Source organism: Malus sylvestris, chromosome 10, assembly GCF_916048215.2.
Source record: "Malus sylvestris chromosome 10, drMalSylv7.2, whole genome shotgun sequence".
Classification (NCBI taxonomy): Eukaryota; Viridiplantae; Streptophyta; class Magnoliopsida; order Rosales; family Rosaceae; genus Malus; species Malus sylvestris.
The window spans coordinates 18,550,647-18,577,484 of record NC_062269.1 but is presented as its reverse complement, the minus strand read 5'-3'; the positions used below and the strand labels follow the sequence as shown (position 1 = coordinate 18,577,484).

The window sequence follows — 26,838 nt, the reverse complement described above, 5'->3', positions numbered from 1 at the left end:
CCTACATTGTGCCTTTATTTATAGTAGTAAAGGGAGAGAAGATATTTCTTCTCCTCCAAGTAATACAAGTTGTAATAGGAAAGGATAACTAGAATCAAATCTTATCTAGGATTTACACAATCATACTTAAACTAGGAATGTTTACAACACTCCCCCTTGAGTGGGTAAATACTCAAGGTAGATTCAGCATCATGCAGAAGTTGAGGAAGTCGACTCGTCAACACTGATTCCAAGGAACAACGCTTATTCTCAATAAGGTAGGAACTTGCATAAGTAGTAAGTCTCACTAAAAACCCTAAGGCTATGGCAAAAACCCAAGTAGGGACAAAATCCATAGTCTAAGGAAAAATGCGTGAGAAATGCAAAGTCAAAAGAAACGTCTACAGGACGTCATTAGGGATATGACCAGCCCAAGGTGGGTGCCTCGTTAAAACCTAGTTAGGTAGCAAAAACCCAGTGGGAAAAATGCTCCTAATCGTAGGGAAAAAGAGTACATTAAGATCAAGCAAGTATCTAGAAGATACTCCCCCCTGAGTTTGACATAATTCCACAGAGAAATAGCAAAGTTACAACTCAGAAAGTTTACGCATACCAATTCCATGAACAAGCTTCTGAAACGTCGCCTTCGGTAGTGATTTGGTGAAGAGGTCGGCCAGATTGTCTTGTGATCGGATTTGCGTGACTTCAATCTTCTGATGCTCTTGTTGTTGATGTGTAAAGAAGAACTTCGGTGCAATATGCTTGGTGTTGTCTCCTTTGATGTAACCCTTCTTGAGCTGTTCGATGCAAGCTGCGTTGTCTTCAAAAATCGTCGTCGGGGCATTAACGGCGGGATGAAGATCACAGGAGCTTCGAATATGGCCCACTACTGCTCTCAACCAAAAGCATTCCCGAGTTGCTTCATGTAAGGCGAGAATTTCAGCATGGTTAGACGAAGTGGCAACTAAGGTCTGTTTAGTTGACCTCCAAGATATTGCGGTGCCTCCAACGGTAAAGACATAACCTGTTTGAGAACGCGCCTTGTGCGGATCAGATAAGTATCCAGCGTCGGCATAACCAACAAGGTGAGAATCAACCCGATGAGCATAGGATGCGGCATCACTCGAGGATTCGTAGGGATAGAATAAGCCCAAATCCGTAGTACCCTTAAGGTAACGGAAGATGTCTTTCACGCCAGTCCAATGTCTGCGTGTTGGTGCATTGCTGTATCTTGCCAAAAGATTAACAGCGAAGGAGATGTCGGGTCTAGTGCATTGAGCTAAGTACAATAAAGCGCCTATCGCACTTAGATAAGGAACTTCAGGCTCCAAAATCTCTTCATCATCCTCCTTCGGACGGAAGGGATCTCGCTTTGCATCTAGCGTACGAACGACCATAGGAGTACTCGAAGGCTTCGCTTTATCCTCATTAAAACGGCGCAACACCTTCTGGGTGTAGTTCGATTGATGTACTAGGATTCCATCCGAACAATGCTCTATCTCGAGACCGAGACAGTATCGAGTTTTACCTAGATCTTTCATCTCAAATTCCGACTTCAGGTGCGAAGCAGTTCTCGCGAGCTCTTCAGGAGTTCCGATGAGATTCATGTCATCGACATATACTGCAACAATCGCAAATCCGGATTGTGACTTCTTAATGAACACACAAGGGCATAGTTCGTTATTCACATATCCCTGACTAGTCAAATACTCACTTAAACGGTTATACCACATTCTTCCGGATTGTTTCAAACCGTATAGTGAACGCCTCAGCCGAATTGAGAGCGTGTTCCGGGGTTTGGAAATATTTGAACCAGTCAATGTAAGTCCTTCGGGAACTTTCATATAAATTTCCGTATCAAGATCCCCATAGAGATACGCGGTTACTACGTCCATCAGCTGCATATCCAGTTTTTCGGAAACTACCAAACTGATAAGGTATCGAAAAGTAATCACATCCATAACGGGTGAGTAAGTTTCGTCATAGTCAATCCTGGGGCGTTGTGAGAAACCTTGTGCTACAAGACGAGCTTTGTAACGCACAATTTCGTTCTTCTCATTACGCTTCCGAACGAAAACCCACTTGTAGCCAACGGGCTTCACATGTGGAGGAGTAGGAACTACAGGTCCAAACACCTTACGTTTCGCAAGTGAATCAAGTTCGACTTGGATTGCTTGTTTCCAGTTTGACCAATCAGCTCTACGTCGACATTCATCAACGGAACGCGGTTCAATGTCATCGCTCAATATGATCTCAGTAGCTACTGCAAATGCTAATGCATCGTCGACAATCATCTCATTTCTACGCCACACATCATCTAAGCTAGCATAATAGACCGAAATCTCACGATTCTCGGGAGGAGGATTCGTCTCTTCAAGGACGCTTCCATAATCTAGAATTTCCTCATGAGTTGGGTAAAATGAGTAAGCGATAGTCGGATTCACGGTAGGCTCTTCAGGACCTTATGCCGTGGTTTTCCTCTTCCGGGGGTGTGAATCCTTTGAACCAAGGGGTCTGCCACGCTTTTGTGTAGGGGCAGATGATTGGCTAGCCGCTAATGTACGTGGATCACCAGAATTGGTGTCCCGGGCTTCCAGGAGGGTAGTCCGTCGTACATTTGGTACATCCATCTTTGCAGGCGTATTCGCAGCTGGAATATGTGATCTTGTCACGCGCGCTAGATCGGTGAAAGCATCTAGCATGCTCTGAGCTATGCTCTGGAGATCTAATATGCGCTGCACTTCAGCTTCAGACTGAGCGGTGCGGGGATCTAAATGAGACAAAGTGGGAGTCGTCCACGATAATTCGCGTCGTTCATTAGGAACGTTGACGTTCTTATCTCCCCCTAACGACGGGAAGACTGTCTCATAGAAGTGACAATCCGCGAAACGAGCGGTAAACAGATCGCCTGTCAAAGGTTCTAAGTAACGAATAATCAAAGGAGAATCATATCCGACATAGATTCCCATCCTTCGCTGAGGCCCCATTTTTGTACGTAAGGGCGGCGAGATCGGCACATAGACCGCACAACCAAAAACGCACAGATGCGATATGTCGGGTTCGCATCCGGTGACCAACTGAAGGGCACTAAATGGTTGTGTCGCAACAGGCCTCAGGCGGACCAACTTTGCTGCGTGCAATATTGCATGGCCCCAAGCAGCGATCGGGAGCTTGGTACGTATGACCAACGATCGAGCAATCATTTGTAAACGCTTAATGAAAGCCTCTGCCAGGCCGTTCTGGGTGTGAACATGGGGTACAGGATGTTCAACTTCAACCCCAACCGACATGCAATAGTCATCAAAAGTTTTAGATGTGAATTCTCCAGCATTATCCAATCGAATAGATTTGATCGGATAATCAGGGTGGTGAGCCCTGAGCTTGATAACCTGAGCCAACAGTTTGGAGAATGCAGCGTTCCTTGTGGACAACAAGCACACGTGTGACCAACGTGTAGAAGCGTCAACCAAAACCATAAAATATCTAAATGGTCCGCAGGGAGGTTGAATCGGTCCACAAATGTCCCCCTGAATCCGTTGTAGAAAAATGGGAGGATTCGAACGAATCTTGTCATAAGAAGGCTTAGTAATAAGCTTTCCCATAGAACATGTTTGACATGCAATTTCATGGATCGAACCTAAGCTTCGGGTTAGTGGATGCCCGTGTGAAGTTTTGAGGATACGGCGCATCGCTATTCGTCCAGGATGTCCCAAACGATCATGCCAAAGTGTAATTTTGTGCGCGGTCCCTGTGGTAGGGCCGGCCACATAGTGGCATTCTATGGGGCGTATGGTCGTAGTATACAGATCACTCGGGTTACGCTCCATCTTCTCTAGAATACGCTTCTGGCCATATTCGTAGGAAGTTACGCACAGAAATTCAACTCCGTTTTCTACGTGGGTTTCAGCGTGGTAATTGTTATCTCTAATGTCTTTGAAACTTAGTAACGTTCTTCCGGAACGTGGAGAATAGAGTGCCTCAGCAATGGTCAAGATTGTACCATTGGACAACATTATACGTGCCTTACCGTATCCTTTGATCAGGTTGGATGGGCCTGAGAGGGTTGTCAGAGGTGCATTCTTAGGTACGAAGTTAGTGAAATAGATGCGTTCACGCAAAACAGTATGCGTGGTTGCACTATCTGCCAGATAACTAACTTTCCCACTAGTCATACCTAGAATGAAAAATTAATTTGAATCGGTCACATGTATAAAAGTTTATAAAAACAAGTATCAATTCAAAATAATTTCATTTATTCAAGGATTAAAAACTTAATATCCAAAATAAATCGCCAACTAATAATCCAAAACATAAAGGAAAATTGTTCAAAATCAACCAAAAAACAAGGTGGGGTTCGGCCACAAGGTGGAATTCGGCCCCAATTGTCTTATTTTAACTGAAAAATAAGTCTATGTCTAAGATTCTAATCTTCCATAGAAGTGGTATCCTCCTGAAAGTCAGAAACTTCCATCTTTGTATTCTCCGGTTCGTCCACTTGCAGGAAGTTTGATTCAAACTTCATACGACGAGAATGATATGCATCCACAACCTTCTTGGGAGCACGGCAAATACGGGACCAATGGTCCTTGGAACCACAACGATAGCACATATCGTCATTCATTGTGGCAGGTGCTTTGCCCTTATTCTTGAAGTTCGGGGCCTTGGGAGCGAGGTTTGGGCGCTTCTGGGCTTTGTTTCCTCCCTTGGATGGGCCTTGGCTCTGTTGACCTTGGTGGGATGGCTTCTGGCCGCCCTTACCACGCCTCTTTTGGCGTTTTGGGTGCTGATTAGTGCTATAATGTGCTTCAGGCACAGCAGTAGCCCCAGTAGGTCGAGCTTGATGATTCTTCATCAACAGCTGGTTCTGCTTTTCAGCAAGAAGTAAAACAGAGATCAAATCCGAGAACTTAGTGAACTTCTGAGCTCTATATTGTTGCTGCAGGACAATATTAGAAGCAGAGAAGGTCGAGTAGGTCTTCTCCAGGAGATCCTCTTCAGTCAAAGTTTCATTGCAAAACTTGAGAAATGATCGGATTCGACAAACTTCATAATTATATTCATTCACAGACTTAAAGTCTTGGAAGCGCAAGTGCTGCCAGTCGTGTCTTGCTTCAGGCAAGAATATGTCCTTTTGGTGATCGAAACGATCAGCCAAAGCGACCCATAATGCACGTGGATCCTCCTCAGCAAGGTACTCAGTTTGTAGAGCGTCATGGATATGTCTTCGGATGAAGATCATAGCAGTGGCTTTTTCAGCCTCGCCAACAGGTTTATCTGTTGCTTCTTCAATAGCAGGACGCAAGTTCTTTGCAGTGAGGTGGAGCTTCACATCTTGAACCCACTTGAGGTAGTTCCTTCCAGAAACCTCCAAAGCGGTGAAGTCGAGTTTGTTCAAGTTCGACATGTTCCTATCACAAAATAGATGGACAAGATGTGGTTAGTGTAATGGAGAAAAATCAATCCATTCACATAGGAGTAGAACATACAGGTTCTAATAGACATGTATTGGTTGAATTTTGCATGAAAAACTTCGGGTTTTCATGGGTGATATGTTTAAGTGAAAACTTCGGGTTTTCTAACAAGGCATGTTTAGAAGAAACTTCGGGTTTCAAAGTAATTATGAACTTCAGGTTCATATATTCCTGCAGGCAAACACAAATATATATGCAAACAAATATGCAAAGAATATATGCAGAAATATTGTATAATGATAAGTGAATTAATTTATTTTTGGTCTTCGGGGCCAAATTAAAGTGTGGGTGAAAATATAAAAACCCATATTATTTAAAAAAAAATTAAATAATAAAATCTCGGGGCCTAAAAATATAGGCCAAGAACCCTCGGGTGGGATTACAGGCCCACGGGGTGAGAAGAGGGGAATGGGCTGCTGTGTGCAGCCCTAAATTTTTTTTTTATTTTTTTTTTATTTTTTATGCTGGCCGTTCCATGCGAGCCCAGAAACTTTTTTTTTTTTTTTTATGCGGGCCGCTCTAGGCGAGCCCAGAAACTGTTTTTTTTTTTTTTTTTTTTTTAGATGCATATATAATTCAATGAATCACATATTTACTTTGATGCATATGCAAATAATAGTTTCAATGCATGTACATATGTAGGATTCAATTCATGACAAATATCAAATTCACATAATTGTAGCAATTTTGATGATGAAGCATACACAATTTATGTAGAATCTAAAATACGTTAAACGTAAAGTTGGGTCATGCATCATGGTGAATGTTCATGCTATCAGGGCTTGCAAAATATCGAGTTAAAAACCGTTGTTTGGAAAGAACCTGATTGCGTGATGATATGGATGAACTGGTTTGATGCAGAAAAAATTTCCAACGTCAGATTCCTAAGCGCAGCGGTAGGAGCGTGCTGATAACGTGTTGTGGTCTATTTTATCTGACAGAGGGACTAGGGCCGACGGCAGAGAGATGTGTGTTTGTAGAATTGTAGGGGAATGTGTGTGTTGTTATCCCTCCTACATTGTGCCTTTATTTATAGTAGTAAAGGGAGAGAAGATATTTCTTCTCCTCCAAGTAATACAAGTTGTAATAGGAAAGGATAACTAGAATCAAATCTTATCTAGGATTTACACAATCATACTTAAACTAGGAATGTTTACAACAGTTTAAAAATTATAAGTTTTTTCAGGATGTGCAAAAACTATGAAAAATGTAAAATCATCAAAAAAGATTGTATTGAAATTCTTGGTGGAAGAAATTGTCTTTTGCTGTGTATATCACCAGTCTTTATGTTTTTAGCTATTTTGATAATGCTTCAGTTATGATTTTTAGCTTTAATAGGGTTTTTGTGCACTGAGTTGGATAAATGGTTGATGGGTTTGATTCCATATTTATTGGAAAATGAAAAACAGGGACAGAGGAGGAAAAGATTGCCTTTAGCAAAACTGGATGGGTGTTAGATTAGATTTGTTTGTCATTTTTGGAGGAAAACAAAGGAGTGAATAGAATTTAGGAAATTTTGTTGTTAGGTTAAAATTACTAATGGAAGAGAATCTTTTATTCAGCTAAATGATTGAAGAACTTAAAAGCAGAGTTATTTTTCTGCCTTTTGTAACGGTCAGAAGAGGTGGTGAAACATTGATTTTAATTGTAATTTTTCAGTTTTTGTGCTGTTAGTGGTTGAACCGTTGTGTTTTGTATGTGGATTGCTAGCATGCAAACATTTGTACACCCATGTAATTTTCTGAGTTATTTTCTGCTTTGTAGTGTATGTGTTCTGTTTGTGGTCAGTTTGGTGAAATTGGTTATGGTTTTTACACAGGTGGTTGGTCCTAAGAGAATTATTTTGGTCCTAAGAGAATTATTCATGTTAAGCAAAGATAATTAGTTGGGATATAAAATCTGTGTTCTATTTGTTTTCACCTGATGTTTTCGATAATACTAACATTTAAAAGATATTTATGTTGTACGAAGCTCATTTTAGACAAAATAGTTAGATTTGTTAAAGCTGATCCAAGTTTTGTGGGCATGAAGCCTTTCACACCTATTAATTCTTTAGTTTAATGACTGTTTGCGTCCTTAAAACTATTTTTTATGTGTGGTTGTCTTTTTCAGCAAATAATTAAATTCATATAAATTATGTTACCTTCCGCCTTATCAGTTTTGTTATGTTTGGTTCAGCTTCAATATAAAATGTGTTTGGCTGAGAGACTGTTGGCTAAACAGAAAAATTTTCATGGGTTTTATGAGGTGTTTAAATTTGAGATGACGGTGTGTTTCCTTTCAGGTCAGCTCATGGTTTTCAATTGTATATGCTTTCTGGAAAGATTTTAAACTTTTTTTGCAGTTTTTGGTGATAAATTTGATAAAGTGTGTTTCCTTGACTGAATGAAGTTTTGTTCTGGGCTGAGATTACAAGTGGAAAACAAATGGCTTTCGACCATTTAGGGTTTTATGAACTGACCTAAGGAGTAAAGCTAAATAGTTAAGTTCTCCTGCAATTTTTGTTTCTGGGTTCCTTCAAATTTATTAGTATTTTTGTATGAAATCTGCTCTTTTCGGTCCGCGGGCATTGTTGTTCCATGTTAAGCACCAAAGGAACGCAACTGAATTGTCTTCCATTTTAAAGGTATTATCAAAGATGTCCCATCCTTAAGCTTGGTTATCAAAGATGTCCCCTCCGGTTCATGAATCCCCATATGGAAGAGGACTTGGGCTGATGCCCCATCCAGCATTAGCGAGGACCTCCTCATAACCTCAGGTACATTCTATCTGCTTTAAATTTGTGATTTCAGTTTAAACCCTAACTGCTGCTTTTTCTGGCAAATTTACAGAGAATAGGCAAGCTCAATTTGGCCCAGATTCTGTCAAATTAGGCGGTAATTAGCGATTCGCTCCTAACCCTCCCTCCCGTATGTTATAGCAGTTTCAGATCGAAGCTCCATCCTCCTTGCTTCATTTGTAATACACACTGAGAAGGTATTGCAATCTCTTCTCTCTTTATCTATTTATATTGTTTATTCAAATGGTTTGGTGCTATGATTCCTCTGTTTGTGTATCATGGTATAGATTCTTGATTTATGGTAATTCATTTCCTTTGCTGTAAAGGGCAGCAAATGCTATTAAACTTCTGCCAGATTCTGTCTGATGGGTGATGAGTCCATCAGGATCGGTCGTAACTTTCCCCAATGGAATGGGCTTACCAGTTATATTCGACTCGAAGCCTCGCAGGTGAGAGCATTTGAAAATTCTATATACTTATTTCTATAATTATATGTATTTTTTTTCCCAAATCTAGATACAGCTTCTTTTGCTGTCACACGTGATGCAGCTCTTAGGTCTTCACTACTGTCATTCCATATAATTAAATAACGTTAAACACTCCTACCTGTTAATTTTCTTATTTTTTTCAATTATTCTAGAAAAAATTTCAGACCAAAATTGTTCGCTTTTTTATACAACCTCATTACTTGCAGAATCTGGTTTGGTCAACCTTTAATGCCTTATCGTCGGAATAAGTTAAAGGTAAGGGTCACCAAATCATACTATTTTCATTGCTATTTATTTCCTTGCTAAACATGATGAAACAAATTCTCTTCATTTGCAGTCTTGCATTTAAATTTGGATGTCAGTTTATGGTAAATAATATACAATTTTCATTGTCTTCGATTCTACTGAGTTGCAGTTTTATCATCTATTTATAAAACCCATTTAGACTCACAATTTTTTTGTATGGTAAACCTTAAACTGAAGCATTATGTATATCCAAAATTGAACAAGAAACCTTAAGTTAAATTAGATGGACACACAATACTAGGGGTGATGTTACTAGCATTGTAACCATATCAGTAGTTGGTTTTATAAATAAAGTGAAATACAAGACTAACCCAACAGGTATCATAACATAATGTGAAACTAATTTTTTCTTTCGCTCGGTACTCAGGATATCATTCCTCACTTGGCCAAAAACAATAGATGACCTCATGATGTGCTTTCCATGTTTGAATATTTTGTTCATTCAATTTCAAGTGTTTTCTTTTTGTGTATAAGAATATCTTAGTAACTCATTGTTTTTTCTTTCTTCTAGGTGGTACAATAGTTCTATCTAATGATGGTTGCTATTTTTTAAAGGATGCTATGGAATTTCAAGATTGAAAACCGCTGGCTTTCAATCTTTTTAAACAAGTTACCTTTGTAAGGTATCAAAACTATAATTTTTCTATAGCAAATAAAATTATTTCCTTCACTATGGTAATTTTGTTTAGATTAATTAATGTTACACTGATGCTAACTCAAGTTTATACACTGCTAGAAAATCAATTTGTAATCCCGCAGCAACACGCGGGCATTACTAGCTAGTATATACTAAAAGAGAAAATGAACTGCAACACTGTTCATAAGCACAGTGTTCCACCGAATTTGCCCTCACATGTTTACTCTAATCCCGGTTTTGCCCTTCTATACACGTGTTGGTCAAGATTTCTATTTGCCTTTTGTCGACGCGTCGCTCATCGCTCTGCATCGACTGCTACAGGACCTTTCTTCTCGACTTTTCCCTCCGTTTCACTTCTCTCACAATTACCTGCTTCTGACCTCGATTCATTTTGCTCTCCAAAGCTGCCTTCTCTCCCTCTCCGACCTTGCGATCTTTGTATGACACATTACCAACCGCACTTTCTTGCTGAAAAACCACCCAACCTGTAGAAATTTCTTCGATTCTTCAGTTGGATTCGGAGAATTTTTTTACCCAAAAAAGCTAGCGTTTCCTGGTGAGTTTTACGGCTTTCTCAATTTAGGTGTTTCAATTTCTTTTCTGTGATTTTGGATATGCAGATGGGTTTTCTGTTCAAATTTATTTTTTGCGATTTTGAGGGTTTTGTTAGTACCATTGGATCCTGCATGTGGGTGTTTAATTCAGCTGCATGTGTGTGTTTAATTCGGCTGCATATGGGTTTTTACTTCAGTTTTGTTTTCGGTTTCAATGTTTTATCCTAATCTTGCTATCTCTAGGCCAAGAAATTTAAGGTCTTTGTTTTTGTTTTTGCTGCGGATCTGCATGTTGGGACAATTTTTTTGTGAAATTGATGACTAATCGCATGCTGCTCAGATTATTGACAAAGAAATTATATTGAACTTGGGTATGTTTTAAAACAGCTACATGTAATTTCCAATTCTCAGTTTGTATTTGTTTGAAAGAAACCCTGAAAATTAGTTTTCTTTCTCTGTAATTTTTTACTTCCCAATTATATTTGTTTGAAAAAAACTGTGGCAATTTGGTTCTCTGTTGTGTTTATGCTGGCTGTAACAAATTGGTTTATGGTGTGTAATTTTTTGCTGCAAAATTGTATTTGTTTGAAAGAAACCCTGATAATTTGGTTGTGTCTTGAGTTAATGTGTTGTGCATGGAGTTGATGTCGTTTCTCACTATGCTTTTGATTGGTATGTGTTGTGGTTTCAGATTCTAATCGTTCTTTAACAAAAGAGACTCAATTTTTTTTCCAATTAGTTTTGAGAGTTGTTTTCGTTATTGGTTTAAATCAATGTCCAGACACCAAAAAGCTTTCAAAAGCAAAGTATTTAACATTACTTAAGGGTTTTACAGAGGTTTAAAAGCTTGAATGCTTAATTAAAGTTTTGTTTAGATCAATGTACAGAGACGAAAAAGGTTTGAAAAGGAAAGTATTTAAGATTGCTTGAAGCTTTCACAGAGGTTTAAAGGCTTGAGTGACTAATTAAAGCTTAATTATGAATTCAACCATATATTTATTTAAGTTAATCGATCATGTAACTACTGAATTAAGGTATGTGATTCAGTTACCATTCTGAAAATTTGTACTTTTTTTTTATTAAGGATCAAGAACATTCATGCTATCAATTTTTCTCAAAGATGAGGCATTTCATTTTCTTTCGTTGTCAAATAGTGTTCTCTGGTGGTTGCAATGTGATTAAGTTACCATTCTGAAAATTTGTACTTTTTTTTAATTAAGGATCAAGAATATTCATGCTATCAATTTTTCTCAAAGATGAGGCATTTCATTTTCTTTCGTTGTCAAATAGTGTTCTCTGGTGGTTGCAAAGTAATACATACATACATACATACATACATACATACATACAAAGATGAGGCATTTCATTTTCTTTCGTTGTCAAATAGTGTTCTCTGGTGGTTGCAATGTGATTAAGTTACCATTCTGAAAATTTGTACTTTTTTTTAATTAAGGATCAAGAACATTCATGCTATCAATTTTTCTCAAAGATGAGGCATTTCATTTTCTTTCGTTGTCAAATAGTGTTCTCTGGTGGTTGCAAAGTAATACATACATACATACATACATACATACATACATAGTCTATGATGCATGGACACAGACAAAGATACGCCGATACGACACGACACGGGGATACGTCAAATTTCTAAAAACGAAGATACGATACGGCAAGGATACGACAATTAAAAATAATATAAATAAATAAATCTAAATATTATAAAATAAGAATTCAAAAATACTATTCAAGTTCAAATTTATTTCGATAAACTTCAAACATTTAAAAAGATAATTCACTAAACAACTAAATTAGTCTTCATTAGTAACCTTGTTGCAAGAGACAATCCCATTTCCAGACTTTTTTAACAAATGAAAGTTGACCCTAGAGTAGGATCCTCTAAAAATCTTTTGACAATAGTTGTATTGAAACACAATAACTCCTCTTCTATTTTCCACTCTTTCGAGCTTTTTGACATACTTCCACATTGTAGCATGATCATTTTCAACATTCTCAACTAGGTTAACATTAGCATTTGCATGATTATCAGGATGATTCATTTTCCTAAATTATCAACATGTAAATCATAAGAATCAATCCAAAGTAATTGTATAAATCTCACAATTTATGCTAAGAGATCAACAAAACAAAATAAAAGCATATATAAATATATCATAATCTAAATTATTCTAGATCACTAACAATAATATTATTATAATATGCAAACATAAAAGCAAAAGTAGCTTTTCGTTTGGCTTCAGAAAAGCAAAAAGGGGCTTTAATAAGTAAAGTTGAGGCATCAGAGCAGAAAACCATCAACATTATTAACAAAAAGAAAAAGAAGGCTTCAGGAAAGCATAGAATTCGAAACCTAGTTACGAGTTCTCACCAGCAGATGTGTAAGATACAATGCAGCACTTGCAAACGGAGACGACAGAAGCAGTTGACGATGACGATTCTGAGGTTTGAGTGAGGAAAAATAGGTAGATCCGAATTTTATACACAAAATCATTTCGATTTTTGTCTAAGAATTGTTTTGGTTCAGCTAATCTCAATCAACTGTCAATTAACACGATTCTGTGCGGACTAAGTGTAATTATCTTGATTTTTTTTTGTGATTATCCTCTGATTATATTTTGAAACGTATTCGAAAAGTAGGATACTCGTATCCCAAAACAGTAAGATACGCGTATCCCATCAGTCAACAACGTATTTTTTTACTTGGATACGTATTGGTTGCGTATCCGTACCTATCCCCACACGTATCCGTATCCCCGCGTGTCAGATACGGGATACGTTGGTCTTCCCGCGTGTCCATGCATCATTGTATATAGTGGGTTAATAATAAACAATCTGTTTGGTTCTAATTTTCTGATAATTCGGTATTACTGGAAAGATAATGTTTGGTTAACGATACGAGTATTCCGAGTTTTGTTAATTCAGTAAAATGTATTGTAGTCATTAAATTTTGACATCCGTTTCACTAATACTACTTCTATTCTTAGCAAATATAACATGACCTTACATTTTTTCAATTTTCATCTGATAATGCTTTCTACAGAGAAGATAATCATTGCAGCAAACTCAATCTAACGACTCTTTTCCTGCTACTGAAAGCATTCTCTTAACCTTCAACTTAAGTAAGTGCTCAATTTTTATATATCTACATGGTTTACATAGTTTTTAACCATTACATCACCCATTGTCTATAACTGTGTGTTGTTTCTAATTGCTTACTTTACTGAAATAATTGCTCGGTGTGCCTATATATAGTTTTATTTGAACTCACCTTTTTTTTTTAATTTAAATTTTATTTCTCTGCATAGTCTAGAAAAATTTTGCTTTCCTAATCATTTCACACAATTTTGTTTAGTTTTAAAAGTTTTGCTGTAATTTTTTGTGATGAAAGGACATTTTGTGACCAAAACCAGGATCAATTTGTTTGCAGCTTGAAGATTTCTACTTTCACCAAGTTTATCTCCAATTCCAGGTATTTTCTCCCATTGACAACTTAAAATCAACTGCACCTCTATACATGCATAACTCTGTTTTTCTCTCTTCCTTAAATTCATATATGGAAATAGGAAGTTTAAGAATCTTTGTTCTTGCTAATAGGTTTAATAATAGTGACATTTGAATGATCTTTGTGTTAGAGCAATAATAGAAAATATGAGAAATAACAATATAACTCCAATTATAATAATCATAAAGAAATTCACAACATCAATTATATATGAGATTAATATAAACAATTAGAGATAAAGTTAGAAAAACTGACAAACTTGGAGATTGAGGCTTGCATAAATGCAATGTCCTAAAGATAGAATTTCGCCCCTACTCTTGTCACTAGTAAAAAAAACACTTTGCGTGACGTAGGTCCTTCGTCGCGCAAAGTCATAAAAACGTCACGCAAGTTTTTGCACGACGAACCTTCGTCACGCACCACACGTCGCGCCAAGCCTGTGAAAGCAGGGTTTGCGTGACGAAGAAGTTGCATGCGTCGCGCAAAGCCACTTTGCGTGACGCACTTACCTACGTCGCGCAAAGTAGCTTTGCGTAACGTACATCTACGTCACGCAAAGCTACTTTGCGTGACGACGAAGAAGTTGCCTGCGTCGCTCAAAGCTACTTTGCGCGACGTATATGCGTCACGCAAAGATATTTGCGCGACGTAGGAAACTTCTTCGTCGTCACGCAAACTTTTTTTTGGACAAAAAAATTGCATGACGTAGGATTTTGCGTCACGCAAAGGCACTTTGCGTGACCTATGCAACTTCTTCGTCACGCAAACTTTTTTTTTTTGGGGACAAAAAAAGTTTTGATATAATTTTTAATAAATACTGTAATTCAATTCTAAAAAATAAATAATAAACCAATAAAAAGTATTTAATTATAAACTACATAAAAATATACATACAACATGTCCGAACAAAAAAAGAAAAAACTACAATAAGTAGTCTTCTAGGTTTGATACATCAAACTACTAGGTATCAGTTGGATGAAATGGCTGGGAAGTCGAAGGTGGAACAAGATCAGGTGATGGCATCTGGATTTGAAGACCGGATATCGCTAAGGCCTGTAGAATCATATTCATCTTGTCGTCATGGGTCCTAACCTGAGCCTTCATCTGCTCGTTCTCGGCCCTCAACTGCTCGTTCTGAACCTTCATCTGCTCATTCTGGGCTACAAGCTGACCTTTTAAGGTTGTCACTTCCTCCTTCAGAGCATTGACCTCTCCTGTGGTCGATCTGGAAGAGGAGGCACCCGTTTCACGAACACGCGCCTTCCCCATGCCCCGAACAACTTTGCCATGACGACGACCGAACTTCTGATTCAGGACCTCAGTCATGATCTCAAAACCTGCATCATCGGATACAGTGACGTCCTCAATCGGGGTATCCGGGGGAAGTTGCGATGTTGCTTCTTGGAGAACAACATCACGCTTTTCCACCATAGAAGCCTGTAATAATAAAGAAAAAACATATAATGTTTAATAACAAAATATAAATATTATTTGAACGATTCATAAATATAAGAATAATAACAATTACATATACTTACATAAAGCTGCTCACTGGTCTCATCGCCAGGTTGAACGTAAACGTCATTGAACACGTCGATCTCTGGGAACTTAGAACCCTCCTGAAGAAAAAAAAAACATTAAGAAAATTTTATTAATCAATAATAAAAAATAAATTGTATAAAATTTCAAAAGTAATATACTTTTACCTCACGTCGTGCCTCAAGCCTATACGAAAAGGGTTTCGAACCGGAATGGTGGAGAAGTGTCTTTGACTCCCGAGCAATCTTGCCAGCAATAGATTTCTTCTGTGAAACACATAATATAGATGTTAGTGTGACGATTTAAAAGCAATTATTTTAAAATGCTTAAAAAAATAACTAAAACATTAATGAATTATTATTAAAATATTATGTACATACCACAAATTTTGGGTCCGTAAAATGGTTGCAAAGCCACTCCCAATCCTCTCGCCGGTCCGCCAACTCGGATGGGCAACCCTGTAGGCGAGCAGTCTCCACATCACCCCATATCTTAAAATGCGCATGAAGATCGCTCTTCCAATTTTTGTACCGGTTTGCAAAGGTCTCATCTAAGTAGGTGATGACCTCGGGGGATATGTCCTTAAAATCAAAATTGACCTACAAATATGAAAAACAACAAAATAATAGTAAGAAATTTAATAATATTAAGATAGTACACTTTGGCTTATAATATTTGTAAACATAATTGAAAAAAAAAATGACAAAAGGCTAAAAATTAATATACTAACCGACAACTTGTCTCGCACCAGTATCTTCGTCTCCTCGGGAATTTCTGCCCAAGATTTCCATTGCATAGGACAACAATTTTTAATAACATAACCACAGCTAGTAACGACGATACTATGTTGCTGTGAGGTAGCCGCTCCACGATGTCGCGAGTCATATGCAATCTTGATCAAGGAGGCGGACAGACGTACCATTTGTGCCGCCTTCAGCATTCGATTAGGCCCCCTGGTGTTTTTTTTAGCTGCCCAAAAAAACTATGGTGAAAACCCTAAGCTTAAATTTCTACAAAAAATTCTGCAAAACCTCCCCTAACAATATATCATTTCCCAAAACCTTAAAAAAGTAAAATAACAGTAATTCACAACCCGTAACAGATTTTCACAATCCAGCAGATTTTCACAATCATAAAAATAATAATTTTAAAATGAAAAAAAAATACAACATAATGAGAATTAGAAAAAAAAAACTACCTGGAGGGGAGCCCCCATCCTCGACTCTGGATGACGAGGAACTGTGAATAGAAGACTCTGAATCACGGCGGCGCCGGTGAGGCCGCCGTGCATTGAGAAACTGAACGGACACTGATGACGTCGATGATAATGGCACCTGGGATGTCGTAGCAGTAGCCTCAATGAAAGGTGTAGGCTCCCCAATCAATGGAGCACTCACGGCCGGAGCAGTAGATGGTGATAATGCGGGAGGCGCATTGGTCACACTCCTACGACGAGTGATCAACCGCGACATCTACACTTTTTGAACCATAAAAATATAACATTAGAAACTAATCCTTTCTTGCATTTGAAACTAGAAGAAAAAGGCAAGAAAACTGAACAAATAAACCATGTGTGAAAAAATTGCAAGACTGCTCACTACATGTGCTCTAGTCATCCCGGAGATGACAGCAGGAGACACAATGATTTTAACAAACATATAACGCAACCTTCCACCTGATTCCAGGCAGAAGAATAACAAAATTATGTTAACAACCAACTAGGCAGTAATCACCGAAAACATATCCAAATACACTAGTACTCTCTATTCATTCTTCCATTTAACAGCATGCCATTTCAGCAGTTTAAACAAAACTTGACATATGCCCGATCAGCAATTTAGCACTTGTCAAGCAACTTTCGTAATAAACTTAGCTGAGTTACGCTTATATACAAAATAACAAGCTAGTGAATATGCAAACAACAATGTAACACCTGTAATCCCACCCCACCCACCCCTGACCAAACCTCACTTAATTTAGAAGACCAAGAGACACATACAATTTAATTGCAATTTAGTAATTGTGGTAAGTTTAATCCCAACTAGTTTTCCTTGTAACTTCGCCGCAAAAATGAATTACGTTTTTATATAAGTGAAAAATAAAAACAAACCAGAAAGGTTTCCCTGATTAATGAATACTCCAAGCCATGCTCTCTTTCAACAGCGCATGATATTCTTCTTCTTAAGCCATCTACGCGGATGAGGTACAAATCTAGGTACTAAAGAAAAGAAGCTCAATGAACAAAGATATTAAAAAATATTGTCACATGTTTAGATACAAAGACAGAAAGACAAATCAATTATAAGAACATATGTACCTCATCAAGGGTTAAAGTGCATAGCAGAGACTTCTCAAAGACCTGAGGACGAGCAACAATTTAAAAGGTACTCTACACATTTTTCAAGAAATCATAATGGAATTGTATTTCTATTGGTTCATTTTACGTTTATTCATTTTTGGTTTGGTAAAGGCATCCACTGGAGTTGTATTGAAAATTGAGTCTTCACTGGAGAATATTCTGGCTGAGACTGGAGACCAAGTCTAATGAGAAGCAAAGCCCAATAGTAAGTTACCTATTGGCTCTACAGTTTGATGTACTAGTTCCTTAACACACGAAACATATCAAGAGTTAAATTTTTGGCATTTCTGTAAATTCAAAGCTGAATAGTGCCCATTCATCCCTCACTGTAAACCAAAACCCTCGCCCTCCTTTTCTTACATATATCATATTAAGGGAAATTTTGAAAAGAAAAGGCAATTACATAACAGCAACGTCAGGAATACCATATTAAAACCATTCAAAGAAGGAAACCCCACAAGTAGGTGAGGCTGCTGAGAAACTGCTGTTTACAATTAGGTGAGGGACAGTGATAGGCTCACCCTCAAGCTAATTTATACGGAGCAGCAAAGAACGTCAAGCCGGAACCGTCTGCAGGAACCGTCAAGCCTTGGAGATTTTGACAAGCAGGAACCGTCTGCACACAGAGGGAGAAAAACACCACACAAGAACGTCAAGCCTTCGAATGTTGGAGACTCAATTGCTATTTCAACCAAACCAACATTTGCATAAATTAATCAGTAAAACCCATCTCATAAAATCAGAGATATTGAGAGTTATTGGAGACTAAACAAAACCTATCTCATAATCATAAATTAATCAGTCAAGCCTTCGAATGTTGAAGCCTTCGAGATTTGCATCAGCTAAATTCAGTAACCAGACCAACATTTGCATCAGAAACCCTTACCTTGAATTTGAGACTTGATTCACGTCGGCTTCGAGATTCGTGTGGCTGCGGTACTGGGTTCAAGATTTGGGGATCAAGGCGAAAATGAGAGATAGAGGAGATGAGGACTACGGGAAGAGTAGATGAGGATTATGGAAAGGGGAGATAGAGTGACGGGGAAGATAGAGCGAGAGGGCGAGAGGGAAAGATAGAGCGAGAGGGAGATACGGGAAAGGGGAAAGGGGAAAGATGAAGCATTTGCGGATCCACAATTAAGAAATTTTCTTTTGCTGCAACTAATTGGGATGAAGGATTATGCGGGGAAAGATGAAGATAATGCGAAAGGGGAAGAGTAGATGAGGGAAAGATATAGCGAGAGGGAGATACGGGAAAGGGGAAAGATGAAGGATTATGCGAAAGGGTAGGGGAGATACGGGAAAGAAAGAGCGAAAGGGAAGAAATAGGTCAACGGGTTCAGCGCCAAAAATTTTCATTATTCACCTATTTTTCATTATTCACCGCCAAAATTATCAAGTTTGCGTGACGTAGGTATACAATTTGACGTCGCGCAAAGTTGTTTTGCGCGACGATTACATTAAAGCGTCACGCAAGTTATTTTTATTTTTAAAAAATTATTAAAAATTTTACTGAAAATGTGATTTTACTCCATTCAAGTTCAATTCTTTTTTTTACTTAAACCCCACAATAATATATTTTTCTAACAAAAATCCATAATAATTTTTTAACATATATATCATTCAATCTCTTAAGTGTTATAACTACAAAATAAATAAATTAAAATCTACATAGTAAATATATATACCACTGAACTTGAAAGGAAACGCACTGTACGAAAATATTTTGAACGATCCAACCGTCAAACTTGTTTGAATATGATTCGAGATCGCGTATGCCAAAAATGGCAACAAACGAACATGCAAATATCAAGTAACGGGGACAAAATATTTCGACGGTTATAAACGAAAAATCACGATTTAACGGTACATTTAACTCCGATTTTGATGATTTTTTACAGATACATTCCTTGACCCTTTATGAATACAATGAACATATTCGATCGTCAATTTAAAGTATTTACACAAGTGGATACCACAAAATATTAAGTTATACTTAATGAAAATATAATTAAACTTTAAGTGTTAGTAAACCAATTGTTTTGATAGGAAACGCATTGTACGAAATTAATTTCAACGATCCAACCGTCAAACATGTTTTTATATGCTTCAAGATCTCATACGCCAAGAATGGCAAAAAACGAACATGCAGAGATCAAGCAACAAGACAAAATATTTCGACGGTTATAAACGAAAAATCACGATTTAGCGGTACATTTAACTCCGATTTTGATGAATTTTTACAGATACACTCCTTGACCCTTTATGAATACAATGAACATATTCGATCGTCAATTTAAAGTATTTACACAAGCGGATACCACAAAATATGAAGTTATACTTAATGAAAATATAATTAAACTCTAAGTGTAGTAAATCAATTGTTTTGATGGGAAACGCATTGTACGAAATTAATTTCAACGATCCAACCGTCAAACATGTTTTTATATGCTTCAAGATCTCATACGCCAAGAATGGCAAAAAACGAACATGCAGAGATCAAGTAACATGACAAAATATTTCGACGGTTATAAACGAAAAATCACGATTTAGCGGTACATTTAACTCCGATTTTGATGAATTTTTACAGATACACTCCTTGACCCTTTATGAATACAATGAACATATTCGATCGTCAATTTAAAGTATTTACACAAGCGGATACCACAAAATATGAAGTTATACTTAATGAAAATATAATTAAACTCTATGTGTTAGTAAATCAATTGTTTTGATGGGAAACGCATTGTACGAAATTAATTTCAACGATCCAACCGTCAAACATGTTTTTATATGCTTCAAGATCTCATACGCCAAGAATGGCAAAAAACGAACATGCAGAGATCAAGCAACAAGACAAAATATTTCGACGGTTATAAACGAAAAATCACGATTTAGCGGTACATTTAACTCCGATTTTGATGAATTTTTACAGATACACTCCTTGACCCTTTATGAATACAATGAACATATTTGATCGTCAATTTAAAGTATTTACACAAGCGGATACCACAAAATATGAAGTTATACTTAATGAAAATATAATTAAACTCTAAGTGTTAGTAAATCAATTGTTTTGATGGGAAACGCATTGTACGAAATTAATTTCAACGATCAAACTGTCAAACATGTTTTTATATGCTTCAAGATCTCATACGCCAAGAATGGAGAATGTTTTGAAGAGAGATGGGGGAGGGAGGTAACTGATTAAATGAAGTAAGAAAAGGTCGTTGACTTTGCGCGACGCCACCTACGTCACGCAAAACAGCTTTGCGTGACGTAGGTCAACCTCCGTCACGCTAAGCTAAATCTTGCGGGACGCACAAAACGTCGCACAAACGGCCTTTGCGTGACGGCAAGTTGCGCAACGTCGGTCTTGGTCGCGCAAAACAAGTTTGCGCGACGTAGGTTCAGTTAAGTCGCGCAAAACACCTTTGTGTGACGTCGGTCTTCGTCGCGCAAACTTCCGTCGCGCAAAGTCCGTTTGCGCGACGCTTTGTGTTTGACGTCACGCAAACATACTTTGCGCGACGAATTTGGCTGCGTCGCGCAAAGTGTTTTTTCTACTAGTGTGTGCTTGTAGTTCGATAGGCGTCTATCTCACAGGATTCAACAATTTATAATCCGAAGTCAAAGCACTTTAATCTTCGGACTCTGGCGAACTTTATATATTCCGTACTCTCAAGACACGACTCGAAATTTGACACACAAATCATTTGAGAAACAAAGTGGGGAAACCCTATTTCTCAAGAGTAAAAATTAACTTTAATTTTCTATATCTAATACCAATGGTTTCATGGGTTTATATAGAATCCAACTTTTACTTATTAAAGAGATGTAACTTTTCACTATAAGTATACATCACTTATCAAGGGAATATCACTTAAACAACATAACCGTTCTAAGATGTTGGTTAACACTATTTTTCATTCAATTATTAAAATTATATATTACAATATTTCATATTATAATATATAATTTCTAACACTTTGTTTCCAGGAAACTGATTTTAAAGAATGGTAATTGGTGATTCAGAAAATAGTTAGATTTTTTTAAGTTGACACAGGTTTTTATGAATATCAGGCTTTGAGATACAATGTTGTTCTAGGCTGTCATCCAGATTCCCAAGCACATGTTTCCACGGCGGTTTCAAAGAGGTCATTGAGACGATCAGATGCTATACTAAGCAGCCACCATTATAATAAGGTTAAGTGTTGAGGTTTTTCCTCAACTTATTTTTCTCTTGGAATATGAAACCATATGTTTTTCTTGCATGTTGGTGCATGTAAATAACACAATGTTTCATAATATTTTATTTAGAGTTTAATAAATATGATAAAAGTGGATCATAATTTTTACAGTAACCTAACATGGCTATTTTTTAAGGTAAGAGCGAGTGTTTTCTCTTGGTCACTAGATGCCTCGAGAATTTATAGTTACTCACCCAACTTGGGATTTGAGTAATCATGAATAACTTGATTTCGTTTTACTATGTGATGTGTTGGTGAGAGGACTTTGGGATGGGAGGGAGGACTAGAGAGAGATGTTTAGATTTGAGAAAGGCAATTGGTATTGAAAATTGAGATGCCTGTATACCATGGCAGGGTCGGTTCCAGCTTTTTCTCTTCCTTGGTATGCATTATTTCTCCCTCTCTCTTAATTTGTTCATTTAATCTATTTCTGAAATTTGTGTATGAAAATTCTTGAATTTGCCTAACGGATTGATAATTAACAATAGTAATAGTTGATTTCACTTTGGAAAACTGTTGCTGACCAAAGAGAGGTCACATTCTGCCATTTTGTTTGAACTCTATGTGTGTAGTGATAGATTGTAAGATGATTGAGATTTGTGCAGGTAATTACTATAAATACAAATGGATGGTGCATACAAATTACTAAAACTTCAAGAAAAAAAACAAAACAGACCCAGATACCAATTCACTTTAATCCCCAAACACCTTGATCCGTTCCAGCTTTTCTCTTCCTTGGTATGCATTATTCCTCCCTCTCTCTCTTAATTTTTTTTTCGTTTAATTATTTATGGGATGTTGGAACCTAAATTTCCAGAATTGTTGTGATGTTGGAACCCTAATTTGGGATGCATGTAAACTGAAAGTCTTATATATTTTGATGATTTTCTCCCTTTTTTTTTCTTTGATATGCATGATTGGGGCAAAGCCGGAAAGACCTATTGACATAGATAATGTCATCACTGTCCTCAAGTTAAAAGCTTGGTCTCTTTTCCATAAATTAATCTCATTTCTTTGCCTTTTGAAGCGTTTTATCATGTTTATAAAAGATCCCTTGCATTTTTCTTAGAAAATTGGCTTCACTAAAGATGAAGAAATATTATAGAACCAATTTCAGGAATCACATCATGCAATTTGTTTTCAAATCACTACAGTTGTTGGGCATGTTTTATTATTTTGGAGATAGTTTTGAGAGATAATTGTTTAGTTATAACATAAAATCTCAATATTTACATTTACAATATTAGATTGCATTGATCTAAATAAGTGACTATTAAATCACTAAAAAAAAAGACCTCTCGAACTGGTATAAAACCAGATTCTTTTCCACCAATAAAAAACACTAGGTAACCATACTTTATCCTTATTTTTTTTATAATATAAACATGTTGATGTATAAATTAATTGTATGTATTTTAATATTTCATATTTTTTCCTTGCCTAGGTTGCTTTCTTGACAATCAAGAGTAATGGTGGGAAACTTTAGGTGCTTCCGTGAATGACTTATTTTTTTTCTATGCAGAGACGAGAGTTCTACAATTGTTTGTGTGTGGACTATATCGATTAATGTAAGTAATATTAATCGTCTATGACATAATTTTTCTTACAATTTCTAATCCCGCAGCAACGCGCGGGGTACCAATTTCTAGTTACTACTATATACAAATTTGTGTGTAGAGTGTAGACATGTTTTAGATTTGCACATTCATCGCAGCCATATTTACTTATCGATATATATTATTTCATAATTTTTCACTTTCAAATAATTACTCTCTTAATAATAATGTTTTTTTTTGTGTGGCTAAAACGGCATCTGAGATTGTCATAATTCTTCACTTTAGTTTCTGACAATGAAATAGATAGAAGTGGTCCCTAGGTTTATCCATCGTTTATCATTTTGGCATTTTCATGAAAAATCTGTTAAATATCGTCGTTAAATTGTCATGTGAACGATCACGTGGACAAACTCAAAGAACCCACTTTCATTGATTTCATTGTCATCAAGAATCATATTGAAGAGATATGCTAATCTCAATACCATTTTAACTAAAAAGCCTAATAATAATCAGCTAGTTGTAGACTGTAGTAGCAAGATTGAAGTTGAAGGCCCTGATCACGGCGTGACAGATCGTAGCCCTAAGGATCCGCACTTTGATAATTTGGACGTTGAGCTCGTATGCAATTGCCAAATACCTAGCCTACAAATCACAAGTGTTCGTGCTCACCACTCTCAAGTGTGATAGTGTTTCACTATCTTATTTATTATGGTAACTTTCATGAAAAGGGTTTGGACAAAGTTTATTTTAACAAAAAAAAAAAATCATGCTATAACTTTATTTAATGAAAAATAATTAAATTTTAATGAAAAATCCTTAAATTTTAATAAAAATGACAAAAAAGAAAAACTTAAATTTTAATGAAATGACACAATTTAAAATTAAAAAAAAATGACGCTCGGGATCTTTACACTATTTATAAAACTAAACACTATTTATGAAACTGAACAGTACTATACTATTTGTTCGTCCAATTCCATAAATAGAGCCTAGTTTTTTGTCCACTTTCATAAATAGTTTCTAGTTCTTGGTCATGTTTCATAAATAGTGCCTAGTTATTGGATCCAGTTTCATAAATAATGTATAGTAATTGGTACAGTTTTATAAATAGTGTCTCTTTCTTGGTCCAGTTTCATAAATAGTGTCTAGTTATTAATTCACTTTCATAAATGGTGCCTAATTCTTGGTCATGTTTCAAAAATATTGTCTAGTTCTTACTCTAGTTTCATAAATAGTGTATAGTCCAGTTTCATAAATAGTTTCCACCAATTGGTTTAGTATTAGAAATAATGCCTAATTCTTGTTTTTGTTTCATAAATAGTGTCTACTTATTGATCCAGTTTCATGAATAGTGTCTACTTATTTGTGAGGTTTTATAAATAGTGTTTAATTCTTGGTCTAGTTTCATAAGGTTTGAAACTTAGATCCTTTTTGGTCTTGTAAAAACACCCATTGCACCGAGAACGAGGATCACATAAGTGACTATTTAGATCAAAATCTTAAGAAGATTATGTTCTCAGTAATTATATTTAAAAAGTTGTCTTCAATTATCAAATTAAAATTTCGTCACATTTTTTACATACCTACAATAATAAATGTAGCTCTCCATCTATTTTTTTGAGCTTGGATGTCATCTTGGAGAAATTTTTCCTTGTGCCTGTAATACAAATGATATACCACGTGTTATTATGTAAGTGGTGGAAAATTTTATTGGGAAATAACACCACAAAAATAAAACTGGATAATGTAATTCAATTTGAAGTATTTTTCTTATTCTAAGCAAAAAAAAAAATCTATTTATGTAGCTGACAATGGAAGAAAAAGGTGGGAGAAAAAGTGGAGTGTGGAAGGGAGGGGGGGGTACGCGCCCCAGCGCAAGTTGGATTTTTTTTTAAAATTTTAAATATTCTTTTGTCTTTATCATTAAATAAAGTTAGTAGGTAGTTTTTGATTAAAATGTAAAGATTTGAAGCCATTTTCATTATTTTTCTTATTTATTATTCTTAGATGGATTTAAATTTTGATATTTATGTCTATTCACTACACAGATCTTAAAATTAAACTTATCTAACTGTAATAAATAGGATGGTAAACATTACCGTTACTTAAAAATGATGAACAAAAATATTTCCATTTTGTGTGGATCACACCGCATATAAAAAATAAGTCCAGGCCCAGTCGTCATAATGTTCATTGACACTCCTCAACGGTAATCATGCATAAGGTTAAGTGGCTAAATACCTTATTAGAGTCCATCCACCATGCACTACAACAATGATTCAATCACATGGAGATCAACTCTATTATTCAAGTGATAGCATGCTATGGTGGGAACATACCAAATAACTCACTTTTATCAGTTGCCAATGAAAATGTGGGTAGAATTTAAGACTTTTGTAAATAATGAGATAATAGTGTATATGATGATCGTATATGTAAATCAAAAGTGTCTACAGTAGAGTTACGAGTAGAATTTGAGCGAGTTAGAAGATTATTCTAAACCCAACCAGAGTCACGATGAACAAAAAAATATTATCAAAATTCAACAAAGCTATTGTACTTATTTGAAAAAAAAAGTAATGCTAGAGGGATCAAAGTTTTAAATCATATTACCCAATGATATGTTATCAATAAAAAATAAGCACGTTAATAATATTAAAGTAATAATCACATAATTTGGTTTGCAAAGTTGGTTTAAAAAATTTGATCTCTCTAGTATTCTTCTTTAAAAAAATAGAAATAAAATTTAAAAAGAAGATGATGATATAGTAGTTGTGATATCCTATCACACTTGTTGATACATAAGATACATCACAACCACCATATCTTCTTCAATCTATTTCCATAAAACTAGGTCCATGGAGAGAAACTCTCATTACCCATACTTCATTTCTTTATCTTTCTCGTTACACGATTAGTCATGGCGAGAGAGAGATAGAACAAAAATAGTGTATACACAACTAGTGAAGAGAGGTGGTGGAGGTTGGAGTTAGGGATGCTACCAAAGTTTTAAATACCAATTTTACAAAAATATCAATATCGATGGTCCTCTAATGAAATGATGGAAATTTGGTTGAAAGCTTAAAGAGGGAAATTTTGAGAAATGTTGAATCACCCAATAATGCATTTATAAAAGAAATGTATAAGTTGTCATATGATATGCCACATGTGGTATTGCAATTGCAAATGAACAAAACGAATATTAGTATTTAAGCAAACATGTATGGCCCCTACTACACCACGAGACATGAGTGCCTCTGTTTTTCACCTCTACCAACCGAAACCGGAAGGGCTGAAAAATGTAAAAAACGTAAAACGCACCCAAAACACCCACATCTAATGGTCCAGATGCGTTTGGCAGCACCGCGTGGATATAAAATTATAAATCCCCCCGCCCCTT

The 26,838-nt window shown here is 36.4% G+C and overlaps 1 protein-coding gene and 3 long non-coding RNA genes across 9 annotated transcripts; 3 read left to right on the top strand and 1 right to left on the bottom strand.

Annotated features, from left to right (window-relative positions):
• Window positions 1-7,532: 7,532 nt before the first annotated feature.
• Window positions 7,533-8,566, top strand: LOC126585002 (uncharacterized). The gene is made up of 5 exons (XR_007610220.1): window positions 7,533-7,734; window positions 7,842-7,931; window positions 8,077-8,208; window positions 8,282-8,426; window positions 8,556-8,566. It is a non-coding gene; the product is annotated as an uncharacterized LOC126585002 (long non-coding RNA).
• Window positions 8,567-8,575: 9 nt separating this feature from the next.
• Window positions 8,576-9,785, top strand: LOC126585003 (uncharacterized). Its single transcript, XR_007610221.1, has 3 exons — window positions 8,576-8,678; window positions 8,924-8,972; window positions 9,535-9,785. It is a non-coding gene; the product is annotated as an uncharacterized LOC126585003 (long non-coding RNA).
• A 454-nt stretch (window positions 9,786-10,239) lies between these two features.
• LOC126587419 (uncharacterized) lies at window positions 10,240-22,755 on the top strand. The gene is made up of 4 exons (XR_007611067.1): window positions 10,240-10,585; window positions 13,660-13,701; window positions 22,217-22,264; window positions 22,488-22,755. It is a non-coding gene; the product is annotated as an uncharacterized LOC126587419 (long non-coding RNA).
• On the bottom strand, window positions 14,580-18,948 carry LOC126587418 (uncharacterized). 6 transcript variants are annotated; one of them, XM_050252481.1, is made up of 11 exons: window positions 18,519-18,948; window positions 18,154-18,248; window positions 17,718-17,877; window positions 17,591-17,632; window positions 17,384-17,491; window positions 16,472-16,745; window positions 16,004-16,242; window positions 15,654-15,872; window positions 15,441-15,539; window positions 15,273-15,353; window positions 14,580-15,171 (listed from the first exon to the last, which is right to left on the bottom strand). In XM_050252481.1, the coding sequence occupies exons 6-11, from the start codon at window positions 16,743-16,745 to the stop codon at window positions 14,695-14,697; spliced, it is 1,389 nt and encodes a 462-aa protein (XP_050108438.1). In that variant the 5' UTR covers window positions 17,384-17,491; window positions 17,591-17,632; window positions 17,718-17,877; window positions 18,154-18,248; window positions 18,519-18,948; the 3' UTR covers window positions 14,580-14,694. The 6 variants fall into 6 exon arrangements, with proteins under 6 accessions (XP_050108438.1, XP_050108435.1, XP_050108434.1 ...); XM_050252478.1 differs by lacking the exon at window positions 17,718-17,877 and having other exon boundaries at window positions 16,472-16,750; XM_050252477.1 differs by lacking the exon at window positions 17,718-17,877.
• Window positions 22,756-26,838: the final 4,083 nt, after the last annotated feature.